Source organism: Varroa destructor, unplaced genomic scaffold, assembly GCF_002443255.2.
Source record: "Varroa destructor unplaced genomic scaffold, Vdes_3.0 BEIS01000001.1, whole genome shotgun sequence".
Lineage (NCBI taxonomy): Eukaryota > Metazoa > Arthropoda > Arachnida > Mesostigmata > Varroidae > Varroa > Varroa destructor.
In genome coordinates this window covers 8,248,722-8,275,527 of record NW_019211454.1, presented here as the reverse complement: position 1 = coordinate 8,275,527, position 26,806 = coordinate 8,248,722, and the positions used below count along the sequence as shown (strand labels likewise).

Below are 26,806 nucleotides of genomic sequence, written 5' to 3'. Positions count from 1 at the left end.
CACAAGTTGCTGTCGTCGCAGTTTCCTTCTTGCTGTATAGTTGACATGACTTCTATTTCACATTTCTGTCTCATGTCCGTGTTGTAACTGTAAATCTTGCAGACTTTTTCGTGGTCACCTCTTCGACTATCGCCTCGTCGTCAACATCCCCTTCTGTATATCCCCCGTTATCCCCAGTAACTTCAGGTAGTGGTCAGCACCCTTCGCAACAGCACGTGTTGGATATGCAGCTAGAGATGGCAGCTGCTGCCGCAATGTCCGGGGGTGCTTCCCTTATCCCCTTGCCCATTCCGTCTCCTCCAAACTCGTCGTCATCGACAGCACATATCGACCTGCCGAGTCAGATGCCCCCAGCATTCAAAATGGCCGGTCTAACCTGGTCCGATCAGGAGACCTATGAGCTGATCAAGATCTGGGCCGCCGACCGCGACATGCTTGATGGAACCTCGAGGAACAACAAAGTATACGAATCAATGGCAGCACAAATGAGAACGCTGGGGTATATGCGGACGGCATTGCAGGTTAAGGAGAAGATGAAAAGACTTCGCAAAGAATACAAATATGGAAAACGATCGAAGAAGATCGCAACATATCACGAGGCCCTGTCCTCGGTCCTGTCCGGTGGACCGTTCAAACCGTGTGAAATCCCATTAAGCAATCACCCCAACCCGCCGATGAGGATTGACAACGACCGCGAAAGTCTACCAGGATCCGAGGACTACCCGAATTCAGATCATGATGACGGTAAGTGAACATCGAGGTTAGCAAATTAGAATAATTACAGGTAGATAAGGACAAACCTAAATTGAATTTCTAGCTCTAAATGATACATCTAGTTATCTGGCATTGAAGAAAGAAAAGAAGCGGTAAGCTCAGCTGTACTTGAAAGATAGACATATCTGCCTTACGACAGCTTACGCGGACACAGAGACTCGACCGTGTTCTAAGCTTAGTCACCGACTTCCATCTCTTGTTGATGCACCAGCTCAAGAGACATTGCATGCAAATTCAAAAACATGAATAATAAACAAAGGCATTTTGGAACCATCGTTAGCTACTCGTTGTTGCTGTTCCAACCCATCCACTCAGTCTTTCCGCATTCAGCTGGGTCTGCCCAACCGACCGGCCGAAACAACTTTTTGCCGCGTTCCTCAGCCGCACTGGCTTCGGTGTTCGGCTGGCCAATCATCACAGAAAGAGCCTTCGCACTACTGACGTTCGTCGTAATCGTCAGAAGAAAGAGAAACCTTAGGGTCTGTTTTCCTCCGGGCGCCGGCACCGGAGCGAGCCGTCCTTCAAGGACGCCACCGTAGTTGCTGCAGGAACGTTGCAATCGCAGGCTGTCTCCTGCTACTGTAGCCGCCATCCGTTGCGCGTACCGCCAATTTGCCATTACGGTAGCGCTGCTACCACTGCAGTCAATTTTACTGTAGCTAAAAACAGCTTGACCTGGCGCTCAGGTGCTGAAACCGAGCGCGCGTACATATATATATATATATATATATATATATATATACATATATATATATCCTTGATGATGTGAGAACAGAAATAACAGTATTCGTAACGCGGCAGTTCTTTTATAGTAAAGCAAAGGCGATTGTTTTCTCTTCTACATTTATAGATCATCGGGGCATATCACTATACGCCAAAATCTCCCGAACATTCAATTGGCAATAGCCGAGCTAGTACCATCTGAAGCGTTCCGAATAGCCTTAGGAGCTAGAACAGACCCTCACACACGTGTCTCGCATATGAATCTATGTAATACTGCAAATTGCATCGAGCTATCCGCGGTTACGCATGTGGTACGCGCAAATCCTTATTTTTGGACATGGACTTATCTCTGGACGGAGACTTGATACACCCCCTAGAATAAAGCAAAGTGGAAGTTGACAGGCAGGCCTAGCTGAAATGCGGACATTTTTGTTAGCATCTTGATTCAGTTTGTTCATCTGTTTTTCTACTTCACTACTTTGCCGTCGGCCGGTTCGGCCTGTACATTTCCATTTCGTCTGCCCCGTAGCACATAGAGCATTGTAGATATATTGACGGAAGAGCACCTGATGACGTGAAACGTCCTGCTCGCAGGTGCTTCACCTGATCTTATCCTGCGCTTTATATCGAGAACAGCAATAGTAACAGCAAAAGCAACAACAACCGATAGTAAAGACGACGATATTAAAGCAATATGGGTATATATTCGATGCATACTAATAATGTACAGTTCACCCTCTACCACCAGCCTTACGATACTAATTACCAAGAAAATTTATTTTGCAAAAATAACGCTTATTCAGTCGGCTAACTTGTCCATCTGTGTTTGCGCAGTAACGCGACGCAATTACACATTGCTCAAAACGTATGGCACGGTTTCAAAATAAATCGCGGAAAAAATCATCAGTGGGATATAGTTTCAGGGAAAGATTTATCCTAACGCCCCAAAAGTGGTCCCAAGTTTTTACAATACTCCCTAATTATTTCCAATACCTCATATCGTGCCCACTATAGAAGATCCGATTCAGCTTTGTTTATTAGACTATAGTGCGCTAGTAATAGCTCCATATTCCAGACAGTCACTGGCAAACACAATGAAATTTGTTTCTTTTTTTTTTAATTTGCTGACCATACTCAAATTCATCGCCCTACAGCGCCAAGCGTCCTTTAAAGAGGGCGAAAAGACACCGCGAACGATAAAGGAAAACAACTCACAAAATACGGCTGAGGCTGAAACTACAACAATAACTAGCTTTGCTAAAGCGATCAGGTATCTCAACTTAAGTCGTTCAAGCAGTCGACCAAATGTGGCCTCCACGGCCCCTGTCGGTGTCCTGCCTATAATTTACGCACCGCTGCATGGCCTACAGGCTATGGCGGGCCAAACGTTGAAACAGCGTTATCGCCATAGTTGTCCAGCTTCGTCGAGGAGGACCATCGGAAGCATCAACCGCAGTGGCCGCGGCCGCGGCCACGGACGTCCGCAAAGACCAATGAATAGTTGCGCTGTGGCTGGCGACTGGCATTAAACATACAGCGACCACACGAGCCGCTACTGATTGACGGACAAACAGACCTACGCCTAATGCCTAGGGCCAGCGGCCGAACGATCGGCGCCCGGGAAAAACGCAGGGGTGGACTTAGGGACTAACAAACACTCAAAGTGACCGAGCCGTCGCCCTCGTCGACGACCAACTCGCAGAACAGCCACTGCTAGCGTTTGGCCCCACTTTGTGGATTCAGCCTGCTGACACTACGATCGCCTGTAGCCGCTTTTGCTATTGCTGCTGTTACTGGAAACTGCGTCAACGTTTTAGCGGCCGCGAGAGCTAGACTCCGTCAACGTTCCACGAGATTACAATTCTGTGACGGTGGCCGCCGATAGACTGGTCCTGGTCGGCTATGCTGACGTTGGGATCTCGGCAATCTCGACTGGGACGCCGTGGCTCGTTGAACGTTTTACTGGATAGCAAACAGTTTGAGCCTTTGCCGTCTAGCAGTAGCGGGCTTACTGAGTCACGGTAATTTTGCAACCATTGTTAGTTAGAGTTAGTGCGTTTGACTAGTTAGACGGGTTGTTCTGCAAATGCAAATGCGTTATGACGGGCTCGGTTCTAAGGCAGATGAAGGTTTGTTATTGCTACTGCTGCTGCAATGCACTTTCTTCCGCTTCGACGAATTCTCAGCAGTTGCTTCGCTACGCCTCGTTGTTGATACAGCATAGCCCTTGTTGTTGCTCTTGGTACAATGGTCGCTTGCCAAAGTCAGCCAAACATGGCTGTAAAACCATTTCGTCACAACTAATACTTCTACTCGCTACTACGCTAGACTATCTGCCAGTCCGCCATACTATACGCCCCCCGTGCCCTTACTTCTCGCCGCGCCGATACGAACCCTGAACTTCCAGAAGAACACGTACCGCCAACAAACAGACATAAACACACACAAACGCACATGACAGGAATAAACGGTCTGTACACATCCAGACAGACAGAAGGGGCGGCAGATACACAGCGAGCCAGCAAGATCAGAAGAACACGACAGCCATCATCAGCGCGAACGCCTGTTCTGTGTGTCAACCGGTCAGAATCAACCGGCGGTCACCGGACAGTCCATTGGGCGAACATCTTGTCGGGTAACTTTACCAACACCGCCACCACTGTGACGTTACTTCTATGGCGATTGCTTTATCTGTTGTTTGATACAGGTCTACCGGTGGCAACGGCAAGAGTAACAGTGGCAAACGCGTTCGACCTTGTGATCCCCGTCGGTGTAAGGCTGTTCTAGCTGACTTCGTTACTTCGCATGCTTCGTTTTTCTACGTCTGTTCTTTTTTTCGGTCCTCAGCTGGCTGTGCCGCGCTCGGATAGGCACAATGCGATGTCCATAGCCACGACGTCGGGCGACAGCAGTCAGACAGCTCAACGAAACATCGCAATCCACAGTCAGCCGTAACAAGCCGTCGTAGAGCTCCGAAGTCATGCCAAGTTTAGCTAAGATATACCACAACGGAGCACCTAATGGACATTTGCGTCGCAGGGGCAGCATCAGGCAGCACAGTCAATCGAACCAACGGGGAAAAGACAGAGAAAAACAGCCATCCAGTCGCTCGGCTAATCGCAGTAGGCAGTCAGCCGGCCACAGAGGTCCAGTGATATCCATGTTTATGTCCATCGGCCGCGCCATGGCCGGCTTTGACGGTCCTACAACCCTTCGTATGCGTCATTCGTTAGCCGTCGTTTGGCCGCGTGTTCGCTTCGTGGTGACGATAACTCCAACAACAACAAACTCTTGCCTGCTCGGCGTTGTTCGCCTTCCGACGCCCAAGTTTGCCCTTTGGCAGCAATAAGGCATTCACGTTGCAAATGCTCCAATGCGTAGCAAACCGATTCGGTTCATTTAGTTGCTTCCGCACACCAGATCTGAGTAGCGCAAGCCAAGTCAAAGCACTGGCAGTGACTCCGTGTCTTTTTCTGCCGCTGCTATGATCAAGGTAGCTGCGCTTTAATAGTAATAGCAGCAGAGCAAATGCTATGTCTTTTGTTGATGATCTTGCAGCCGCCGCCGCCGCCGCCGCCGCCGCCGCCGCCGCCACCGCCGATGATGGTGATGGTGACGACGATGAAGATCAAGGGAATTCGAAAAGAGGAAGAGAACCAAGATGATGTTGATGGGGCAAATATATAAAGGAAGAAAGAAAGACTCCCAGAACTAACGAATAGGGCAGGTTGAAAAGTAGGAGGAAAAACCAGAAAAAAAAACACCAATTTAGTATGACGACGAAGATTGCGGTTGCTATTTGTAGATGAAGAGTGTATACATATGTACATGTGATGTCCCACTGACGGAGAAACAATGTAGGGAGATGGACAAAGTGGACACCCGTTTCAGAAATCTGGCGAGCTGAAATCACGGTGTTGGTAGTCATGCCGGCAGAATGGTGGTAGCGTCAATGACGTTGGTGTTGACGCGGAACCCCGCATTTATATTCTGGTTCTTGCCTCCTGCACACTGAATGGATGTAGACGCGGTACGTTAAATGATTGGGTTATTTGATCTGCCATGCTAGTTACAACAGCTATAAGCTGGTACAGTCATTTAACAGATGGCGGATTCGTGCTGGGCTTTTAACTATGATGTGATTATGTCATAGAGTAAACGGAATGTCCTAAGCAGTCCAATTCAACAATGTAATTAGACAATATGATGCACGCTTTCGTTGAACATCATCACTGAATACAGATAGCCAGAGATGGCTTTAACTGATATTTAGCCGCTAGTTTTATTTAGTTAACATGCCAAGATGAGAGCTGCCAACAACCCCACATAGTGTAATTTGCAAACCCGTCGCGTCCTATTGTAGCACCTCATAGTAGTGTTCATAAGAGAACGCGATCTAACAGTGCGGGACCAAAGCCGATATTGCAAGTCCAATTGAGTTACCTTATCACTTTCTCGAATGCATCCGTTGGCCGTTCAGCCAGCTAATCGTTCGCTCCTTCAGTGACGTTCTGGACAACTTACCGCCCGACAACTTTATCGTAATCGTAATCTTTACTTGCTTTCATAGCAACAAGAGCTGGGTCCTATGTCCGTAGCAATATCGTCAAGTTCATCCGCACGACAGAGGGCATACTGGCGTCCGTGTCGCCCTAGCGACACTTCGTCCGCGTTGAGACAGTTTTGCTAACAATTCCGCCCACGAGTAGCTACGCCGGGTCCTCTGGTCCACCGACGCTTGCTTGACGTTAGGGTGTTAAGTGTTTAAGGGTCGCTGTTGTTTGTCGCCACCGATGACGGAGGCTGTTTGATAACTATATGACTCGGGCTATCGTGCAGGGCCAATAGATAAAATGGAGATCAACTAGAGTCTGTTAGTAGTCGGATAGTGATAATGATGGTGATAGTGATGGCGATGATGCTGATTACTGCTGTTACCAGTATTAGCTCTCGGACGGCCAGTCGGTCGGGCCGGCAGCGGCTGGTGAAAGCCAGAGTCGATGGTGCTTGCATTGTCCGATCGGCCCGTTTCCCGCTCAGTGGCTTCTTTACTCTCGAGAACCTGCGTAGGACTAAGTCATGGATCGGGCCAGGGTCCGCGATGGCTGCAGCGGCCGTTGTCAAGAGACCGACTGCACCGCAACGCTGTGACGCGGTGGCTTCCTCTGAAGCGACCCTAGCAACAATAGCAGCAGCAGCAGCAGCGGCGGTACGTCAGCCAATTAAAAGCTCGACGAGAAGGACCACCATCGATTTGATGACGGCGACTCGTTGGGGTAAACTCTGACTGCAGTTCAGGATTCTGCTAGCAGCCGAAGAAAAGGAGGACAGACGAACGGGCGACTGCGGTTCTGTTAATCTTTCCTTACATCGTATGCTCTTTGCTCATTACCTCTGCTATATATATATATATATATATATATATATATATATATATATATTTCTGGTACTCTGTTTAGAATGCATCTGTGGCGCATGGCCTGCTGCTCTCGTCGGTTAGCTGTGTCGCGCCGTTGTCACTGGCGTCATGCCACAACAATCCATTGACGGAGAGCTTTACCAGCAGCAGAGCGTTCGCTCTAGCGCCAGCGGTAGCCACAGCACGACCGAACTCACAACGCTATAGAACCCAGCATGGCTGACGTTGCGTGCTTGGCTGCAACGTGCGAGCTCGCACCACTGGTGCTCGCTTGCTCTGTCCCTCCGGCATTATTTGAGAGTGCCATTCGTTCCTCTATTTCGAACTGTTTCCTACGTTTATTCTGTATCTCGTCGTTAAAGAGAGAGCACGAGGCATGGCGGAGGCGTTGTTTACACATGGATGGCCCTATACGCGGATGGTGGTGCCGTCATCGTTGGCGGCGACAGCCGACACCGCCTAGAGCTGCTCCTCTGGCAAGCCTTGGTCGAGCGTGAACTCATCACGTCATCCCGCTGCTTTTGCCTATAGCGGTATCGCCGGAGGCGGTGGCTGCTGTAGCAACTATGGGATCTGCCGTGGCGCAGACCGCCTTTTTACCATTTTCCGCCCACTTCAATAGAATCGGCCACTCTTAGCTAATAGAACCGTTACCTACAATATACCACAACACCGTTCATCGGTCATAAACCACGACGAGTTCTGTAATCCATAGTCTATCGTAAGCTTCGTCGCGTTTAGGTTCATCTTAACAGAGGTTGCTGTTAGTGCAAGATACATTCAATGGAAAGCTACTTATTTACTAATTACGAAATCCTAAATGAATTTACTGTTGCACACACAACATTACTATTTATAATCATAAAATATATAATACACATTATAATGATATTATTTCTAGCAGAGGGTAGAAACTTCAACCCTACGCCATAAATAAGGGAACCTCTATGCGTGCAACGTACTTTGGCACAGCGGGTTGCCTTGGGGAATTCGGTGTTTCCTTCGTTTTTGCCTCTTCCTATGGCTTTATCATCGTCATTGTTGTCGTTGTTGTTGCTGTTGTTGTTGTTGTTGTTGTTGTTGTTATTGTAGTAACAACTGCTGTTCTAACCAACTCGAGACATGATCCCAACGAAAAGAACAGCAACTATATCGATAACAATAAGGAACAACAAGCCGAAGTAACTATAACTCGAGTTGACAATACGACTCAGCAATTTCACCAATGGCCCCAACCACTGAATCGTTGATTGCGGCGCCGGTAAAACAGTTTAGAATCGCTGTTATCCGCTGTCAGTAGCGCGTCGTAGAGAACAACAACCGCGAACAGATTGTCTGCATATTAACAATAGCAACGGGCGAGGTTGTTGACCTGATGTCTGGGAACGTAAACCCAGGTTTTCGTCCACCTGTTGTTGACATCCGTGTATTGTTCCAGTGGATTCGAGTCGAATTGGATTTGTTTGTTTGTTTGCTTGGATTGTTGACGCAATGGATGAAGGAACAAGTCGATAGCCTCCATAACAGTGGCTTCTGAAGTGCGAAGCCATTGCCGTAGCAAAATTATACCAGTCAAGAGTGGGAGAGATACTTCATAGAGTAGAAGAAGATAAGGCCATAGATATGGACAATGGACAGTATCGGGATCTTGCATGGACCTTTGCTGGTCCGATCACTTACTCCTGATTCATAGAGCTTACGTGTTACGCTTACGCCGCAGCGGTCGTTCAGTGTGGTGATTCAGTGACTTCATGACTATTGACGCTTACGTGACGCTTGAATATCCGAACCTTTTGTTTCATATTACCAGTTACCAGCCTTCTGAGGCTATGCTGAAACAGCTGCTAATGTAAAACCCAAGACGTTTATTCATTTATTTAGCTCCTCCCGACTCGGCTTCACGCTCCGATATATATCGTACTCGTACCTGTTTCCACATAACTTTAAAAATAGTTGTCTTCATTTACTCTCGGATATCTGAAAAGAATGCAGACGAGACGAAGAAGACGTATATTCTAAGTTGTGTCGTCGAAGTGACGATCAGCCGCGAAGTTACTCCGAGTCCGGACTAGCCAAAGCAAAATCAAACTTCCGTTCCTTCCCTCACACACTCACCTACTCATGACTAGGCAAACACGTAAAAGCATAGAAAACCAGCTAAACGCTAACTAATATAATAACAAATGGTGGCCCTCATCCACCAGCCGTAGGCCGACAGCGGAAGTGAGAGCCTAATACCGTCATTCATTATCGTCGAGTTACTGCCGCTGAAGCCATTCGATGGTGTCTTCATTATTTTTGCCGTTGCTTCTTATATTGCCATCGTTTCCCCGGCGACTTTTCCACGATATCTATCTGTCATTCAGAGCGTCAAACGAAGCCCGTGAGTCGTTCTCTATGGCCGCACGCGGCAACAACAACAGCCTGGGTGACATCACTGGATACTCCGGAGCGCACATTGGCGGCTCCGCCAGCGACTTTGGCATCAGTGACAACTGGAGCCGGCTAGCTCCAATCGGAGTCAACGTTTACTTGTCACCGCAAAGCCACGACTCACTAGGACTTGCGCCATGTTCTGCTCCTGCACGTGCTTATCGTCATTGTAGAAGTAGTAATACTAGCAATAGTTTCTGCTGCAGCTCGTCCCTGCGGAGCGTCACAGCCGCATGTCCTTGAGCGCGTCGCTGACGACAGCATCGGCAATGGTGAGATTTAATGTCGGTAACAGCTCGCGTCGACGCTCAGCGCTGGCGCGGATCTACACTTCATGCCAAAGGTCCAAATGGACAAAAATCGCCGCGGGGAATCTGCCAGAGCTAAGCTGGGCCGAACGAGCCAGAGCAAGCGTTAGCCTAGATACAGGCGGGCGGCGAACGAGCCAGCTAGATACGATATAGCATAGTCTGCAGTCGATAGTTTGTCAGTTAGTAATGATAGAACATTTACCGTCATGTAGTGGCATTGCCGCCGTCGAAGTCGCGGAACGTCGCTTCCTCCGAGCCTGCTTTAGCGATGCTAGACGGTTGAGGGTAAGGGAGCTTTAGCGGGAACGCGGCAACAGCAGCAGCAATCAGATACGATTAGGATAGCACTCCAGCTTGGGCTACAGCAGAACGCACGCTAAAGGTGTGTATATGTGCGTGTGTGCGCGAATAGTATATCGCTGTTCCGCTCAACGGCAGCTTCCTGCTCGCGCTTAGCGGCACTGGCATTCTTCTGGTAGAATCTCTGTTGACTGGACTATGATTACAGGCCGCAGTTCTGCGAGCGATTGTTAACCGTACTCCTATATCTATATAATGTGTGTCTGTTATTCTGCTACCGACCACAGATAGCCCCTATGTGCCGACTCCGTTGCAGCGCTTCCCGTGCAAGCGCACCATCCACGCAAACTATTATTCACTAGAAAAAGCACATATACACACATACACATGCAGAGGGGCACACGGATATAGGCCCGCACAGAAAGGATGCTGGCAGCAGCGTCTTGTTACTGTACAACACCAGAAGGTCTATCCCTTGTACCCTGTATCCGGTCCCCTGTGTCCTTCTATCCGAAGTTGAGCGGTCATATTGACACCGCTCCTCAGATTAACCAGTCTGCTAGCCGGTGCATTACTGGTACATTTTCTAGTCAGAATTGGTTCAATGGCGCTAAACACCAGTGTCACGGACTTTTCATGCAGACACCGCGCGAATCCGCAGAAATTGGCGGTTTCGCATTGAACACGACATTACAACCGAGCTTCATGCTAATGAATAGTGATGCGAAGCCCGTCTGTGTCGTGGTGCGGCAATATCGCGGCATGGATCGGTATAATTTGCGTTTGCCCGTCCCGTATTGCATAGAGGACACATTCACTGACACGAAGATTCATACATCGGGATACCGAACGGCAAAAAGAATTAGGGTTTAAGCACGGAACTTTCAGGAAGTTCCAGCGCCGTAAGTGCTACTGCTTTCGTTGTTACTGCTGCGGTTGCTGTAACCTTCAAATTCAACGGCTGAGTTCTGTGTGACTTTCAGTCCTGCTCGTTGCGTTCGAATGGGCAAGGCTCGTTCGGTAGTGGTATCGCTTGTGATACGTCTGCATCTGTCCGTGTATCTGTGCGAGTGAGTAAGCAGGCAAGCGAGCGCGTTTGCGCCACGGGTGCTCGAGCTGGCGTCGGCGTCGACGTCGACGTCGACGCACTTCCGGCTTCTATTTTCGTCCTCATCGCGTTCGCCATCATCTTCGGCGCTTTATTATTGTTATTGCCTTCTTCTTACCTTCGGAACGGTTCGTTTCGCGGCTGGCTTGCCCCTGCTGTTACTGTCGATTCGATGGGCATTCAGCTACGCGTGGGGCTGTTGGTTCGACTTTGCCGCCGCCGCTGCTGCTGTTGTTTGGATGTTGGCACAGAGCCGCCGTGGCGACGACGGCAAAGTCGGCATTGGCAAATGCCAGCAACAACAGTCATGACCGTGGAAGGAGGGGGAATGATTCGTTGACGAGACTAGTTGTTGATGATGCTGATGATTTTGGCGGCGGGTAGACTCCTTAATCGTTCGGAACCCTCGCCGTTGCTACTGCTGCTGCTGCTGCCGCTCGTCGATGTCACGTTGATGCTGTGGCTTATTGTCGTTGTTGCTGTTGGCTGGCGAGCGATAATAGTAAACTTCGTCGTTTTAGTTGCTATAACGACAAAGCCGCACACGTACATCGCAATCAAGAACACCACCGGAACCACGTGTACACAGCAGAACTGCAATGGGCGCTTCGGCAGTAGATATAGCAGTTGACGAATTAGCTAGCTAGCGTTCAGAGAAGGCCGGACGTCGCAGGAAAAACCCGTCGCCAAAAGACTAAAAGGCATCCATTAACCACTAGTCGACGAGTAGCCGATACTCTGACTCAGTGTTTAGGACTACTACATTGTGTATTGTATTTTTCCAGCGCTGTAAATGCATAAATGGGGGAGATCGAACGGTAGAGACGAAGAGAGCTGTACATACAAACTGCAAAACGTTTCGTGGGCTATCGAAGGAAGCGACCAACTTAACCTAGTTACCGACCGCCTCGCTAGATGCGAATACATGCGAAACGATCGCGTGTCTGAGGCCCTGGGGGAACCAGGTCGGGATCGAACATATTTAGTTAGGTACAATGCGATAGCCAGTTATAACTGAAAATTGCAAAAATTTACACTTTCTCTCTAGTAAATTTGATGGCTCTCCAATTTTTTTTCTAAGCTTAACCATATAGCTGTGCGTAATAGCAGACAAAGTCGAAAACGTCGTCCTATAGAAAAATCATATTCGGAGCTCATCCAATTTCCGCTGAAGCCCGACTAGCACGATGAAAAGGGTTCCGTCTGAAAACACATACATCCAGGCACACACAGAGTGACCTCGCTTACGTTACACATTGAAAACTCCAACCTTCACATCTTTGTGCAATATATAGAACCTATTGGCCATTTTGACCCAGTCAGTCATCGTATGCTAGAATCAGTCGTAGCTATAAGCCTTTTTGGCTGCAAGAGTCAAAGGTCGTTACCAGTCTGTTTCCACTCCAATCAATGGTAGAGATACGTTTCAGTCATTTGTATGTTGTATTCGTCTTTCAATAGATTTTTCTTCAGCACTAAACATTTCGAATTTACACCCGATACGACCGTTAGGAAGCCGGTGAGACGGCTGGCTATCGTTAGCGTAAAGCAAAACGTGTCTACGCCCGTGTACGAACCCAGACCATAATGTATCTCTAAGAGTAGCAGGAAAATCTATTACCCACTAAGCTTTCATGCAAGCTAGTAGCATTACTAATTACCAATACATGAATTAGTACTTTTATCATCGCTAACTATTAATGCTCCGTGAGGTGAAACGCTCCCCTTCCGTATCTACACGTCATATCGCAAAAAGCGCCGAATGCTTTTACTGTGTTCTCACTGTGTTAGCGTCATTGGATTCGCTGTCAGCGGTCGCATTGACTTCCCACACTTTTCTGCCTTCCTACAGCCTGACGTTCCGTAGCTGCTGCCTCTGTTGCGACTTTTTTAGAGCGCGCCGTTTCCTTCGAGCGGTTTTACGCCACTGTCTGCGCCTCCGTCGACGCGCATTGAGGCACACACGTAGTCCACGAATGCAGTGTTCTTTCCCTCTCTTTACTTCCTTAAGTAACTGTAAGAGCCCTACCGTACACAACCGTAGAGAGTTTAGAGCCGTAGAGGTTACGCTTTTTTCGACGGCTATCGTTCGCAATTATTTTTTGGCACTTAAACAGCGTGAGCGTTGAGAGCAGCCATGGTGGATGCTTTATACTAGCGGGATACGGATGGTTTCGAGTGCGCTGCAACGCCTGCAGTCACCACCAACATTAGTATGGCTATAGCCATTGGCGTAGATCTCCTAAGCTCTTTTGATCTATCTTTGTCTGTCTACGTTACATTGTAGTCGTCCCCCTTTTTTCAGCTCTGGCTATAGGACGCGGCCATGTCCATTGTTACCGCATGCTCCCAGCTGGTTTCTCTAACATAACGGAGACTAAATAGGACAACAACGACCAGCGAGCTATAAACAATCAGGAAGGAAATGACAAAAAAGCTCAACGTCGTACCGCAACATCAAGCCCCATCTGCTGTCGCCGCAGGATTTACCATGTGATGCTTCTTGGCAGTAGTGCAACGGATAGGACTCAGCGATTGTCTACATTGGTCGCTAGTGCTGCTGCTTTATGATGACCATCTTTGCCTGGCTTTATCCTCCTCCTCACTCTCGGCTTGCCGTTGATACTGAAGAGGCTCTAGGACCCTTGGGCCGATAGTTCAGTTTCGCGTAGTGTTGACGGCGGATCCGTGATCAAAAGACGGAGTCCGTGGTTGAGCCGAGAATGGTGGCGGACCGGAAAGCAAGCTTAGTTTAGGTTAGGTACAGTTCGACGTTGCACTAAGCGACGTAATCACTTCTGTTGGCCGGGCGTTTAACGTACACGCGGCGCTGATTGCGGCTGACAAGAAAGGCCTGATTCGGTGGGCTGGATTTGACGGGACAACTGAACAACGCGTTGGTGGCAACAGCCCAGCAGGCGTATCTGTTGGGGTGTGCTTGTTCGTTTGGCCACCGCTTTTCAACAATTAATAGCTGTTGTGGTAGCTTGCTTTACTTTCGATGGACGACGGGCAGAGTTAGCGTGGGGCGAATGGGTTGACAAAACTCGCCAGCGGCAAGTCAGTGCCAGTGTAACGTGGAACCTGATTGGTACAGAGCGGAAAGTATTTTAATCACACTCGAATACCTAGATTTGCTTGAACGTTAAACGTTGATCAATACAACAGACATGAGACATAGCAACGCAACCGAACAATCCAGACTTGATTGCGGTAATGACAACCACCAATAGAAAGCGGACCGAGCAAACAAGTCGAGGTACCCTGCGCATGCGGTCGCCAATGCAGGAGCTTGTCAATGGTCGGTAGTGATCCTGGTTAGCCTTGGATTAAAACTATAAGAGTTAGCGAAAAAATAATCTAAGGTAGCCGTTAAGAACAAGCTGGTGCCACGGTCCCTGCGGAACCACAAACGCCAGTGTAGCGAGCCAAACTACTTGTTCCAAGGGACACAATGGAAGTTTAAGGCCGCTGTGCAAGTATAGTAGTGGTGTTGGTGTGCTTTAGAACCGACGGCCGGACTGGAGATCGTTGATGATCTAAAAGGACCAGTTTGATGCGCGGTTCAGCGAACCTGTATTGAGTCGTTGATAGATTCAATCCTTGGCGATAACTTGGCCCTGAGCCGTATTAGGCTACCTAAGCTCTTCCGCCCTTACGTCAGCGCGGAGGCGACAAGTCGCTTTTTGACGACCCGAGCTTTATTGCCACAACTACAACAAGAAGCTTCATAACAATAGTCAGCCGAAAGCTGCCTTGGACCAATATCCGGCAGCAATAGAACAATACAGTTAGTTATTTCTTTTCGAAATGTTCGTAGATCCTTACTTTCGAGTCGTTTAGCGCGTTACATGGTTTCCTTAAGTTGCCGTTTCGATTGAGCTAATCGGAAGGATTATTTAACGAAGGTATGACGAAAGGAAGATGAAAAAAGCCAAGTTCAAAAAGAAAAGATTTCCGTGTATAATGACGGAGCTGCTTTCATGAGAGCCTATTGAACAACAGAGTTCGTTTGAAATACTGTTGCTGCTGTTTGAATTCTTAGCTAGCCTCAAGACGATGATGTCCCTTAGCGTTATCTAATGGCCAAACGAGCCATCACTGCGAATTCGGGTCGCCACCACTCCGTCTCGCCATTACTCGCTTTAAAGTCTGCTGGCGGCCTCATGATGTTCGGCCACTGCTTCTGGGAGGAAGAAGTTGTCGAAGGCTTACGACACCAGGTCACTGAGAGGGTGGAAATACGGAGAAAGCTAACGATTCACCGGCCCCGTACGCTTTCCTGACGTCGGTGATGCTCATCCCAAGTGGGACGCGCCGACATCATGATGCCATCGCTGTGGCAGGTTCACTTCGACGTGTCGGAATCTTGGGGCCTCCCGGGCGAATACTGGCAGCCAGTTCCCTGGTACGAATAACCTGTCCACCCTTTCGGCTGTCAGCTTGCTGAACTCTATATAGATAACAACAGCTACAAGAGCCACAACAACACAACCAAACAGAGAATAGACGGATAGAGTGGAGCCGGTCGCGCCCTAGCCGCAAACCCGACTAACTGAAATTCATTGGCTTGCCACAGAAAGCTCTCGGTAAGATACAAATGTGGATTGGGAGGTGATACTCGCGTCATAAGGTAAAGGAAGAAGGCCTATTGAGAACGGAACCGGCGCGGGCGCAGCTGAAGAATTACGAAAAGAGTTCAGAGCAACTGAAACGAAGGAGAGGAGCAAAGAAGAACGAAGTAAGCAACAAAGACAAAAAAAGGACCAACAAGAAAAATGGACGAATATCAGACATAGCACTAAACTGAAATCAGGCCAAGAAAAACAAAGTCTGACGAGAGTTCAACGACGAAAAAACTGAGCTGAGTTTATTGCTACACTTGGCAGTGGCACAGACCGGGCCAGTTTATTATTAAGGAAGGCCAATCAAACCTATCGAGCTGTTCGACGGAGGGATACGGGGGTCGGCACCAGACGACGCGCATGGGAAAAATAGAAAGAAGACGGTAGACTCTCAGCGGCATCAGATCCGAGCCGCCAAGTCGAACACCGATCATATTGAACCATGCGACTAGTCGAAACAAGTGTCTGTTCATAGTTTGAAATCTATAGCTGCTCGTGTGAAAGCGTTTGTGGAACTGCCTATGCGTATGTGTGGGTGTGTTGATGCTGAAGCACTAGATGCTAGGCTCGCGAAAATCAGGATATATAGGACGGCCGAGGAGCACGTTCGTACAGCGTTGAATCTACAGATCGCTGTCGACGCCGGAGCCGACGCCAACAGTCTGAGTCCGACTACGGAACGGCAGCTCGGAACAACTCTGGCTGTTCCCACATTTACTCACGCAACCGCACACAGTCCCATGTGTATACCTACACAGAGAATGCGCGGCAAGTTCAGGCGCGAGGCATACTGATAAATGAAGGAGCCACTTGTTCGTGCATAGATAAAAAAAAATAGGCACAAAATATTCAGATAGGTATATATACGTATACGCATTTAATCGATGTTGAGGAGCGGAAGATAAACTGCCTTTGAGTGGTACGAAGCGGAATATGAAGAGGGCGTAAATTATAGTATGCTCGTTCCGCACAGGCTATTCCTTTTCACATGGGTAGATGTTAGTACACGGATTTTAAAATATGTTTAAAGCTTCTGAATTATTAAGTAAGCCAATTCTATGTATTCTCTGTTTTTCATTTCACTTTTCTGTTACCTAGGCATAGCTCGTTTTATAACTGTCTTTTTTATAAAGCCATCAGTTTATAAAACATTTAATCACCGTCAGTCTTCCCTGAAACCTAGATCGCAGTGCTAACGAAATCGAATCATCAATTTAAAACAATTTTGAACCAAGCCCCACGTTCAGCATACTGTTGGTAAACCTTAGTCGACATGGTTGTTACTTGAAGAGCTACTGATCTATCTTCACTTTAGATAAGAAAAAAAAGAGGATATTTTAGGCCCGCCAGCTAACAACAGAATACTGTTTTTCGATGATGCGGGTTCTACCATTTAGATAACTGGAATATTGAAGTCGATTCTACTCTAACGGGCCTACTTGCGGCTGTACACCTGCTCAGGGTATTTACGGTACATGTCGGCGTATCTTGTGTCCCTTCCTTTTTTGACGTCCCATTGCTCTTCTTAGCCATACAGCAGAGCAAAGCTGCTTATCCAAATATTCCCAATCAAGTTTCCAGCAAAACGCCACGACTCTCCAACCACTATCGAGGAAGGTTTCCAGTTCTCCGCTGCAGAACAGGGGCATTCAGCCATCTCCGGGGATCAATTGCCTTTAGGGACCGTTGGCTGACTGCTAATAATAGCAACAGCATCGGCAGCAGTAGCGCTAACAATTTAGATTGCATTATCACGTTACGGTTGTCCGTTCTCAAACCTGCGCGCCATACTCGTTCGAATACGACCCAGCGTTGCATGGCTAAACACTGTGGTGCTATCAGCTCATTGGAAAACTCCTCCAGTGGCCCCCCTGGTGTTCACGCACTCAGTGGCGGTGTCATGGGACACAAATTTCTTCCAGCAACCCAGAACGTCATTAATACACGCAGTAGCGCTAGTAGCCTGCCCTCATTGCTCGATTGGCAATTGGCTCAATTGAGGCGAATAAGAAGGGTCCCCATCTTGCTGGCAGGAGGCCGGAGTTTCTGTTGCCAGGGTCCTTCATGAACTCACTATACAACAGTCAGCATCACGGCTACTATCACCATTATAACCATAGTCATACTGCTTCTACGATCCCGTCATTGCTGCAAAGCCCATGAGAAAGGCGAGCGAACAGAATAGGCACCCGAGCTGGCGAGCTGATGAGCGACCGCATAATCAACTCCGCGCATACTCATCATGAACTAGTTGCGGAGCATTGGAGCACCCTGTGCTCAGTGTTCCCACCACGGCCATTTGTAGCCGTTACATCCAGCATAGCAGATACGATATGTAAACACTCGACTGGCGGTTACGCAGCGGTAGACGACCGCATAGCGTTGAGACAATATTCAGCCGTCAGTGTACGCCCGCATCGGCCACAAGCGAGTGCGGAGCGCCCACTGTTTTTAGTAGCAGACTACAAATGGCAACCCGGGTCGGCTTAGTCGCATTGTTTCCACAGCTATGTATAGTTAGTGTTCGTTTGAGACAACCACATATCTGTATGTATACATTTACAAAGAACCATAAAGACGGTAGGGCGGCCAACACACCACTCGATTCGAGCACGCCTTGTTTGTCACTTTCAAACGTCGAGTTCCATTTGTCCTCAGCTCCGATCGTCACAAACTGAATCAAGCTCAGATTCGCAACGCCCATTAGTGGCGCTGTTCGACTTAGCGGCAATCGTAGCAACTGCGTTGAGTCTGTTATCAAAGGGCTGAGAGCCATCGAGAGAAATAAGCCTCGGTACTAATTATTTGGTCGAGCTTGTTAAGCCCCAGTGTACATGGAACGATACGAAACGCTAACTCTAGGCCACGGAAGTTTGAAATGGAGATGGCCGAAACTAGGACACATGAGACGTAATAGCATAATCTAGTTACTGTTACTCTACAATCGAAGACAAGTTAAATCATATTGTATCACGTGGACCTACTGTGATATGGCTGTTGCTCTTGTCGATGTGGCCGTATTTTTTATTGAGACTTAGCACTTACTCGGCAGGAGAGTGCGTGTCGCTTTCTACCGTAATAGCAGAGTTTGAGATGAGAGAGAATTGGCTTATTTGCATCTAGCTGTCAGCGCTTATAGTCTTGTGTCTTCAAAAGCCATTGATGCAGTAGACAGATCGGAATTGAACAGAAACAAACCAGCCTCGATATTTCGCTTGCTTTCTTTTTTGTCTGCGATTAGTTTCAGCTAAGAGAGCGTAAAGCACATTGGCTTTGTATGAGTCACAGCGATACCGTTTGTACTAGACCTACGGTTGTTTCTGCGCGATTAGGTCTAGTTTTGATACTTATTAGTCTGCGACTGTAGATGTCCAATCCGCTGGGGTCGCTGCTGTTTGTTGTGGCGCTCCAAGACCTCCTCGACTCTCTCGCTTCCTCTCCCCTTGCTTAGCAAGTGGCTCTAACACTTGGTTACATGAACAAACTTAGCCTCTACGAGTACTTGTAGTGCCCACACGATAAACGAATGTACGATTATACATACTTATAAATCGCATATAGTCAACGAAGCGTTACGCTTCCAACTGGCACTATTTTCTCGTCTCCTGTCACTCTAGTACGCTCATTGTTGTTTGTTATCCATCTCGCGGCGCGCCGCCATTTACGCTTAGTTATGGCATGCAGCAGTGGCGATGGTGGTCCACAGACGATCCTTGCAGGACAGCATATGCTAAGGTCAGCCAGCAGACAGAGAAACGTGCATCAGCACTGGCATTAACGCCGATTAGTTGGCGGAACACCCCGAAGGGGGAGTCTGGCAAGAGAGAGCAACCCCCTAAAGGCAGTGGTCGTGCGATCATGCGCGGTGCGTTGTACGCACTTGTTCGTCATGAGTGGCTGGCCACGACTGAGCACGCGAGGAGCCGGTGAATCACAAACGAATAGCCAGTCAGTCGGTCAGCCAGACAGCGAGACAAGACGCATGAGCCACATGGCAACGGCACAGCCACAGGGTGAGAAACGAAAAATACAGACCGCGTGTTACTTGACGATTCTCTGCTACGTCGATGTTCAGTTTGTGTACACCACTGCACAGTAATCGTACTCTGGCTAAAACAACGATGAAGGCGATGGCTATTGCTATGATGATACGGCTGTGGAGTGAAACGGAGAGTGTAGGTACTTCTCATGTGGATACTTTACCAGATTTTCATTCTGTGTCCTTGCTTGTATGTTCCAGCTTTTAACGGCGCCAATCACCCGTTGATTTTCGGCGTCGGCGCTCTCGGAGAGGCCTTTCAGAGTTCAACCAAAGACGAACTGCCGAAATGAAGTGTCCGTCACTGATGAGATCTGCATTGGTGTAATATGGCTGATGCGCTAAACGATTTTGAGCGGATGCTAAAGTGACCTCCTTCCTGTATCCAAATATATAAGGGAAAGCCACTATTGTCGGTTGTTGTTGATAGCTTGACACACTTGACATATTTCGCAGAGACAGGACCCTAGTAATTGTGGCATTCGAAACAGCTATTAGTCTTCGTCAATAATTATTGATTGAGACTAAATTGCCTGGCAAGATCAGTTGTGTTCGATTTCATTAACTGTTGTGCTCCTTTGTGCTAGCGAAAAAGTTATACTTTACGAACGTATGAGCTCGAACTCATATCATACCCTAGCAATTTTGTTGACACATGAATAGACGCCGACCAATCTAATAGCTCTATTTATTACTTCGTCACTCCAGCCTGGATCCCTCCCTTTGAACGATGTTACTTGCGATAGGAACTGACACGCTCAAACAGCTCAACCCCCTCCCTTGTCTACGTCGCCTGGCGTGTTGTACCAGCTCCCAAACACGCTTATCTAACAAGTGGTCGCCTGATTCTAGATTTCTGCCCGAACTGACTGGAGGTTTATTTTCAGGAGGAGCGACGATCTAAGTATGAAAACAGAAAACGAAATTCCAGGCAGACTGTCTTTATTGAGCAGACGTTCCCGTCAAGTCCGGCCGTAGATTGCGGCTTTATGGTCTACTGCTGGATAGCGCTCCTAAAGGAAGCAACTTCTAGACTATTTATTGTAGGTAGACAGATTTACGGCTAAACGTTTTTGGGACGCTGTCCGTGCAAACGTCCTCGCTGAACTAGTAAACTTTAATAGAATTATACCTCAGGGTAGTTAACGTGTAAGCGGCATGTGGCGAACACCCGGTACCACCTCGCCAATGGAACTTCTATGAAGCCAGTATCACGCACATGCACGAGCGTTCTCGCTTTAACTAAAACGTGCGGGTATCCTCGACGCTGCTCCTCGTCCACATCACACGTATTTGCATGTAATAGTGGGAACGGAATAGTCAACTGTGTACGCCATCAACAATTTCGTTAAGTAAATAGCCGTGTTGTCATTCTCCGTTTACTCAACTTGCCTTTTATGGAAAACGAGCAGTTTTATTCTAAAGGTGAATAGTCCATACCCTATTCGCTACGAGCAGGTAACTACACGTCACAAGTAACCAAAAGCAGGTAACCAACGGATCGACATTGGCGAACAGTTCCCGTACCCCAATTTACACTATCCGAGAAGAAGAAACTCGCTCACAAAAAGGCCATTGGAATTATTAGATACCTAAAAGTAGGCTTCGATGTTTATTGTTTGTTTCACATCAGGTCCGACGCTAGAACCTCTGTTATTGATCAGATTAGAGAGAAATCGACGTACGTTTCGCATATGCCAATAAGCAGCCTGAAAATATCGTTGCATGGTAATTTATTGGCCGCCGATACCAACTAAAAATTACCACCGAATCAATCCTAAGCGCTGATGTTTATAATAGTGTTCTTTTTTTTTTTTTGTAACCGGTTATCACTGCGTTGCCCAATCGACTACCGTCAACAGTTTCAAGTTTGTTTTCACGCTGGTCAGTTTCTTTTAGAAAATAGAACATCATCTTATTATTGCAAGCTGGCCGCGCTTGGTCTTCTTTTTGTTCACTTTTCTGAGGCGCCAAAGTCCTTCAAACAGGTCCAGTGCTTGGCGCATTGCAAGGCGCAGATACACCTTATTAAGTGGCACTCGGCTGACATAAAGTAAGAGTGCTCACACGCTTTTGGTAGCAGTCTCGAAATGGCTGCCAGCAAATCGACGCCCAGTTTTCATACTACCCTTATTTTAACTATAATAATAACAATAATGCTGTATACTGGTGTTTTGTTTATTAGTGAAAATAGTGTCGAGTAACATAAAAACGTTACTACGTTCACCCGCGCCACAAGTCTATCATGAATGCGCAACTGCTTAACGAAACTATGCAAACGAGGCAATCTTGACAAAGTCTACACACAGGTCTCTAGGCCTTTCCCTAGAATATACTGAGCCCCGATGGCTTTGTTAGTTTCCTTCTTTTTTTTTTTTTTTTTCGTGAACGCGCGCTCTTTCGTTAGAACGTGCGCTGGCAGCACGAATCATCATATGACCCCCAAAGCCATGCCATCGCGGAGTTTTGCGGAGAAAGACGTCGAGCAGCGCCGGCAGCGTCGCGAAGAATCCGGAGAAAGTGACATCATTTTCAAGTCGCCTGTACACAGTTCTCTAGTTAAACGATCAGCACCGGTTGCTCGTTGTCGCTTCGAGAAACTCAAATAGATATGCCACCATAACGCTTTTGTCAACCCCTTCCTTTCGATCTCATTTCGCGCTCGGCAACACGTCAGAGCCGACAACGATTACGGTAGTAGTATCACCGCAGTAGTTAATTGTCTGTTGTTTTATTGGTCGGTTCGTACCTGCGTCGTGTCACCTTACTAACTATTGAAAATCATGTATGATGATGAAATCTGCCATAACCGATACACGTCTCGCTTTTTCCATACACACAGAAAATCTATTTCAGGCTAGCACTGTACATCCGCTCGAACGTTATGTGGTTGCAAGTCCTTAGAACCAGGTCGTGGGGTGCTGCGCACAACTACATGCTATTGAATGTTTTGTAAGTTTCGCGCAAACACAAATCTACCGGGGGGAGAAACCTCAGGTGAGAGAGTAAATCCGGCCATTTTCAAGGTATTTAACTGTTTTATAAATGAAGTTCACGACCTGCTGGGTCGAGAGAATTATCGTAATGTCACGCTAGGCTCCAAACGCTTATAGTAGACTGTACAGCCGGATTAGATGACTCTCTATTTAGAGTTAGAACCGGTAATTGTTCTTATTGGTAATACGTGCGATGATTATTCTTGTAAACTATTAGTGTAGTCTGCTGAGACGATACTGTTGATGACGCATTGCTGCCGCCGCCGCTTCCCCTAATGATGGACTTCCATGAATTTATCCGGGATGAGATGACATGGCCAGACGGAAATGGTTGCAGTTGGTATTCGAGTATATTGAGCATGTGCTGCTATACCGAATCCGTACAGCCCGTGAACGCTTTTCGTAAGGACTACTTTTGCCAGCTCTGAAAATTTTAGTCAGATGGCTTTTAGTAGTTAAATATAGAAAATTACTACGGCTACTGAAATATCATGCATTGAAACATCACGCTGGCCAAACTTTGCAGCCTCAGCAAGGTTTCTTTTTCAGTTTATTAGCGAAAACCTTTTACTATCATGCTTCCTTCGTACCCATTCAGCAGGTTTATTTGCTCTCTCAGTTAAATCACAGTCCTAATCTAAGTCGACCTGAGTATAAACGCGGTTCTGATAAAGTGCTGCTGCAGAATGAAGGCGCTGCGAACGCTGTTCGCTTTGCCTGTTCTATTTTAGTCCGTCATCACCGTGATTCTTGCAGACACACGAACTCCTGTACGACCGCCGGTCGGCACTGTTACTACCGCACCAGAATTGACAACCGACAGAATTTACTCGCTGTCACGGTTACTCGATCGGAATTTTCTGTGTGCGGAAGGGATTAGAGCAGCGTAGTCGCCGCGTTAACACAACAACAATGATAGCAACAACAACAACCACAACGTCAATAATAACAACAGCCGCCGCAGCAGACGCCAGGGGCAAAGTCATGTCGAGCAGAGGTGAGTGTAGCAGACGCCGCCGCGCTGCGGACGCTTGATTGGCTGCTTTCTGACGGTTAGGAAACAGCGGGTGCTGAACCGGGGTTGATTTCTGGTTGCTTTCTGCCGTTGCTGTTTACTGCCGCACAGCCAGTTAGCCAGGGTCAAGATCCCGCCAAGGCCGACCGCTAATAGCAGGTGTCGAGGGCGAGCTCCGGTGTCAGCGGCGGCGGCAGCGGCGGCGGCTTCGACAGAGCCAGTATCAGCCTGCACGCGCTCCTTTCTGTTGGTGCGGATAGCGGTGTATCGCCTACCGCGTATGTTCTTAACATAAGTGCTATTATAGTCCAGCACAAATCGGTGGTTGCGTGGAACGACGCCAGAAGGGCGAGCCCTACAGGGTGCACAGGTGTACCAATGGTAGGGTTTCAAGGCACAACGGTGCACCGTATTCACTGCCAGTGTCAGTAGCTGGTACGACAACAAGATCGTGGTTCAATGTTTATTCGAGCAGACGAGAGGAAGAGGAGATGGATAGAGAAGCGGAAAACAAGAAAGCGCGAATTTTGAACCGCAAGAGTGGAAAATAGCGAAAGTGCTGACTGTTGAGGGCAAAAATACGGGGTCGGCTGTAAGCCCCGCTTTAATGTCGGTTGTTCATGGCTTTTGTACGGCTTGATAATGGTGTTGCTGGTACCGGTGTTATGTTGGGATTATGACCCGGACATGAGCTAAGCAGGCTTGAACAAAGCTGAGCTGTTATCTCGTCGGCGCAGCTTAGAGCTGCAAAGCGGGGATTAACATAACAATACATATAAACATACACCTATTTACGTACACAGCGACGGAGTAGTTTCGAAGCCCGAATTAACAGTAGGTGTTTTCCTAGTTGACAACACAGTCAGGAAGGCAGACAACAGCATGCCATTTCATGATATGCAAACGCTTCTCCTGTACGCCTCCAAAATGTTGTAAGGAAACTGCACAAAATGTTATGCTTCTATGTACGTTTTATGCAGTACTTTGTTCTAATTATTTCGTTGTTTGTACTCTAATGGACGCTGCGTTGCACTGTTTTCTTCCAAACTAAGTCACGCATTGGGATGCGAAGAGTTGGCTCAGAAAAACATATATAGACACGCCACCGTGAGCATCAGTTAGCTGTTCTCAGATATTTCGAAGCTGCGGTAAAGTGAGCGAAAGATGTCAAACTACTCAACGTAATAGTTTCTGCTAGTATATTTCTGCTATTTATGATAATAGTAGTCATGGCCGTAATCGACATCTTATGCTATATATTTATAGCCATAGGTAACTATATAATAAAGTTACGCTCAGAACAGTTGCTTCCTTTCGGTCTAATGACCAGAAAATGGTTAGTAGCACAAGACGCCGCGAATCTTCAACATTAGCAAAGCGTTAGTGCTCATTATCACGGAATCGTCCCAGCTAGCGTTTTGAAAGCGCACCTCACTCGCGGTTAAGTGCAGCGCCTGCTGCCTTAGCGACGCGTGCAGTTAGAAGTCACATGATTCGTTTCTTCCGCCTTGGTAGAGTCTATGTAGATGTAACCTGTATGTCGACAGAATGCGTAGTACGAAAGATGGCCGCTTGATTGGCGCCCAAAATCTATTTTTCAATAGAGGAGCGAAAAAATCAGGCAAGCTACTAAACTACCATGCCACCACTACCACCGTAATTCTGGCCAGCGTCCACTATTCCACTACCTGCGGGATGAAGCTCTACGCTGTACCTAACGCCCCGAAATTTCTGAGCCAATTCGCCCGCGCGAACTGCAGCCGAGCTAGATGACGTCAACGGGCAAACACTTGATAAGAGATTCTCTTCGCTGTAAGTTTTTGCAGGACTTGCAGCAACTGTGCATAGCGTTGATTATAGCGTACATGTATGTAACAGTGGCTCTGTGACCGCACAGAGGAGGGCGCGTGAGAGGATAGAGTAGATGTGGGGAGGAGAGGCAAATGTGTAGGGAACGTGGGGGCGGGGGGGGGGGGTAAAATAAAGTCATTTTCATCACCGGAATCATCGCTCACTGGAGGGATGCAATGGCGTTTGCTTCATCACCAATAGCAGTTCTAGTATTCTATGCTGTAATAGAAACAGGTATGAGTAGTTCTCGTTATATCTGCACCTCTGCCAGGAACTGGGCACTTCGCGGTTAGTTGCTGTTGGTTAGCGCAAAGGCTGTTAATGCTTTTGTGTGCAGCAATACGACTCACGGAGGCAGCTCTTCATTCTGCCACTTTCCCTATATCTAAATAGCAGCACAGAATCGCAATGCTCCGCGTTCGCTTTGATGACTCCAATGTAAACGTCACTCATTGCTCAGCGATGTTTCAACAATTCGCAAGCGCTCAGAGCAATTGCCAAGCAAAACGTACATATTAACGTGAGTTCCTTCTGGTTACATCTGTTCGTGCCATCGCGCAGGCCACCCATAATTCTTGGACACGTACGCGCAGTGATATGCTCAGCGCTTCTTCCCTATATGCAATTGAGCTCCGGCCACCGATGATTCCAGCCAATCCAACCACACAGACAATATATCCCACTCTATTGAGCAGTTAACTTCAGAAGCGCCAAAGAATCAGCGTCGCTGCGTGCGTCATGAACAGTGCCATGGACGCGATACCAGCACAAAACTGCGTTAGTTCCAGGTGGCATTGGTCCGCTGCTGCAGCTGGTAACAACCGCGGCCGAACCGCTTTTACTGATCGAGCTGTGGTGCCCCGTGGCGGTTTTCTATTCGGTCTACAAACTAATATATATAGTTGGTACCTCTCCGGTTGTAGCGGTACAATAGGCCAGACTCAAGAAGTGTTGGCAAAGCCAGCAAACAGGGATCACCGCTGGCACCACGGTCGGCGTATCGCTGTGGCGTCGCATCATGAAGAAGTGGCCTTGCTCGGAACCAAGGACTCGGCCGCCACGGCCAACCAACAGCATTAGCAGCAGCAATATGAAGCCAAAGCGACCATCGGTATCAACCCGACCCTGCCGACTTGACAATGGCCCATCTGAATGTTCCTCAGCTGTTAGTGGTGAATTCCGTGCCGCATGGCGGATGGGGCCGCTGCTGAT

The 26,806-nt window shown here is 47.9% G+C and overlaps 2 protein-coding genes and 2 long non-coding RNA genes across 12 annotated transcripts in view; 2 read left to right on the top strand and 2 right to left on the bottom strand.

Annotated features, from left to right (window-relative positions):
* LOC111243338 (tachykinin-like peptides receptor 86C) overlaps window positions 1–26,806 on the bottom strand; it is a 317,164-nt gene that overhangs the window by 80,183 nt on the left and 210,175 nt on the right. The gene's annotated exons all lie outside the window — the stretch shown is intronic.
* Window positions 1–26,806, top strand: part of LOC111243337 (uncharacterized) — an 87,261-nt gene that overhangs the window by 16,932 nt on the left and 43,523 nt on the right. For all 5 annotated transcript variants that reach the window (XM_022788721.2, XM_022788720.2, XM_022788724.2 and 2 more), the window contains exon 2: window positions 103–744. In XM_022788721.2, the coding sequence (XP_022644456.1) occupies window positions 103–744 (642 nt within the window). The remainder of the gene's footprint in view (window positions 1–102; window positions 745–26,806) is intronic.
* LOC147758203 (uncharacterized) lies at window positions 756–21,896 on the top strand. Its single transcript, XR_015319169.1, has 2 exons — window positions 756–19,706; window positions 19,934–21,896. It is a non-coding gene; the product is annotated as an uncharacterized LOC147758203 (long non-coding RNA).
* On the bottom strand, window positions 21,892–26,430 carry LOC147758202 (uncharacterized). The gene is made up of 2 exons (XR_015319166.1): window positions 23,319–26,430; window positions 21,892–23,152 (listed from the first exon to the last, which is right to left on the bottom strand). It is a non-coding gene; the product is annotated as an uncharacterized LOC147758202 (long non-coding RNA).